This window comes from Ciona intestinalis, chromosome 7 (assembly GCF_000224145.3).
Source record: "Ciona intestinalis chromosome 7, KH, whole genome shotgun sequence".
NCBI lineage: Eukaryota > Metazoa > Chordata > Ascidiacea > Phlebobranchia > Cionidae > Ciona > Ciona intestinalis.
In genome coordinates, this window is record NC_020172.2 from 3,917,620 (window position 1) to 3,920,776 (window position 3,157).

General features: G+C 34.5%; 1 protein-coding gene across 1 annotated transcript in view; it reads left to right on the forward strand.

The window, feature by feature from the left end:
* The first annotated feature begins 926 nt into the window (after positions 1–926).
* Positions 927–3,157, forward strand: part of LOC100182543 — a 7,358-nt gene continuing 5,127 nt past the window's right edge. The window contains exons 1-4 of the mRNA XM_002128361.5: positions 927–1,329; positions 1,676–1,797; positions 2,321–2,436; positions 2,831–2,923. Of these exons, the coding sequence (XP_002128397.3) occupies positions 1,100–1,329; positions 1,676–1,797; positions 2,321–2,436; positions 2,831–2,923 (561 nt within the window). The 5' untranslated portion in view covers positions 927–1,099. The remainder of the gene's footprint in view (positions 1,330–1,675; positions 1,798–2,320; positions 2,437–2,830; positions 2,924–3,157) is intronic.

The window sequence follows — 3,157 nt, forward strand, 5'->3', positions numbered from 1 at the left end:
AATTCTTTGAATGTTCTTTGTTTACTACCCAAATGGAATGAGAAAATAAAATAAAAAGGTGTCCCATCTATCCCTAACTATAAACATTAGGTTTGGTTCGTAAATTATAACGTAGGCGTTTTCTTGCGTCAGTTATGTAACTCCTGTTAATAATCGACTAATGGAATTGCATTTATTTATATACTCGCGTGGGAGAGCTACGTCAGTCGTTATAACTCAGTACCCTATTTAACACACCTCGTGCCCGCTAGGCGCTAATAAGTTATTACGTATATGCAACTTCGTGGGCGTTTTATCAGTTATTACGTATGCAATTATGTTACATACGTGGTAACTCGTAAGCTGGCACGAGATGTATGAACCAGAACACCTGTGTTATAAAGGCTGTCGTTTTCTGAACACCCGAGGATAAAGCAATTTACGTTCAATAAATCATTCATTTAAATATGTGGGTGTTGTACAACGCCAGCACCTAACCATGGGAAAAATTATAACCAGTGTTTTAATAAAGAGACGTCCTTGTAACATAGGATGTGATAAATATTTGAAGAGAAACCCGCAGTCTGGTCATATGACTTTAAACAAACTGTTGCACCATTAAGTTTTGGTTTTACTTGAAATCGGCCGACGATTAATATACTACCAATCGAGGACGTTCTGTGTTGATTTTGCTACGTCACCAATTCTATTACGTCGATGCAGCCCAGCCACAACAAGCAACGCGTTTGCAAATATTCGTTAGAAGTTTGAAATCGGTGAAAGTAAACAATTATTGTTTATATTTATTGTTTAAGTATTCGTTGTCTCGCTCAGAACAAAAGTACGATCATACAAATCGTTACACTCTGGTGTTCTTTCGTTTTACCACACAATATATGTATATTTTAAAGCATGGCCTACTCAATACATTAAGTAGCCTATAACTAAAGTAAAAGGTGTTCAAAAATTCTTGCAAAAATGGAGAAAATGCGTTTAATTTAAAACCGCACAAAAGCTATTGCGCAGAGAGAATACACTGACTTTGATGGGGTTTCCCCCGGGATAAAATCCCGTTTTTTTCCAGAGGGATTTTCCCATTACCGCCAAAGAATCTGTCGCAATGTATATAAACAAAGAATTGCGCCACTGTTTGAGCCAAGTCAGTTCGTTTGTTTCGACTAACTTGGTACAGAAAGGAGTGTTATGTTTTGTTGGATGGTTCACACTGAAGATGGAGCCTGCGTTTTGCTGCAAAATACTTAGTTGGAATTTGCATTGTCGACCTCCCCATACCCGCTTGCATAAGAACAGAACTGAAAGAATAGAAAATGTTTGTCAAACAATACAAAGGTATGTGGATGTTTTACAAGGAAACAAAATATAGTAGGGTGGGAGAAGACGGTACAACTTTAGCAAGTATTATTTGTATATCCTGGTTGTGTTTTAAACAATTAAAAACGGTCCATTTAGGAGTCGCGAGGATACGGTTGCATTACTATTTAAATGTTCTTTATTTACTACCAAATGTGACGAGAAAATAGAATAAAACGTTGTCCCATTTCCCCCCATCCTACTATATAAATTATTTGTGTTCCCTGGACAATTAGATTTTTAAGCACAATTTTTTGTACTTTTTTGCACTTGATTCTTTGATTAAAAAAATGGTGTTAAAAGTTTAGCAGCATTTTATTTACAGAGAGAATCCAACATTGGTTAGTCTTCAAGAGGTTGGGGTTTATGAATATAATAAAATTCATAATCATTTCGTGAATATCTATGGTTTCCACTCAGTGAAAAGTTCTATTGGATTCGTTGAAGGTAGGACAACAATACTAAAATTAAAAAAAATTCTGCAATTTTAACAATAAATGCATGTAACTTGCTTTATCATCGCGCGGCCAAAAAAAACACAGTCGTTATAACACGAATGTTCTGTTTCATACACCTTGTGGCCGCTTATAAGTATCAAAAATGTCTGCCCTACAGAAAAAAACAGCCTGTAAATCAAATCTATGCATGAAATAAAACACCATTGTCATAGCTTTTAAGTTTCTCTACCACAAATGGACAATAATTGATAAAGTACCGTGGGAGAAGATGGGATCCATTTGGCACATAATATCTAAGTATCCTGATCATGTTTTAAATATTTAACAACAGTCTATAGGAATTACAAGAATAAGGTTTTATAACTTTTTAAATGTTTTGCCCACTATCAAATGCGATGGGAAAATAGAATAAAAAGGTTTCCCATCTTCCTCCACCCTACTATATAAAAGACATACCAGTAACAAAAGAAAGTAGTCTTATGCACAAACACTTAATCGATTTTGTTTTTCAGACTTGGATTTCTGTATCACAGTCGTAATGTTCAAGAAAGATGTTGTTTTTCATTATTCTGGAAATCATTATAAATTCCACAGCCTTCGAATGTGTGAATATTTACATGTGTTTCAAGTAAGATTTTTCTACATGCACGTAAAGTCATACATAAAAATAATAACCACCCACAAAGTAACATACATGGTAACTCATAAGCTGACACGGGCTGTATGAAACAGAACACCTGTGTTATATCGACTGTCGTTTTCAGGCCACGCAAGGATAAAGTTAGTTACATTCATTCATTCAAATAAACTATAACACTGTTAAGATGGGACATGGGGTAAGATAGGACATGTTTTTGTTTTCATTTCTTGTCCCATTTGGTAGTAAACAAAGAATATTTACAAATATCGTCAGGACATATATGGGATTTAAAAATGTGGGAGTGGTTTTCATTGAATGCAGCTTTATAATATATTGTTTTTATTTGAATATGATTTTGATACAAATTTTGGTTGTTTACCAGGGAAAAGTTAAAGGAAATGAATTTGTATTGTTTACATCTCAACTTGAAAAAAGAAAATCAAGTTCTAAAGAAAGACAAGACCAATTGGGCCAGGTTAGTTTGGAGCCATCAGCCTAAAGAAATATAAATGTCTTCTAGCTGCCCTAAAGCATATACTGTACTTTTGTAATGATTCTTTTACTTTAAACACGGTGTTGAATGTAAATTCCACTCCATGTTTAAAGTACACGAAAAGTAAAACCCAACTTACATGTCTATTTTGAAGGACTTCTTAAACCAGATGTATCACTAGGGTGTAACGTCACGCCTTTTATCAAAACATATTCT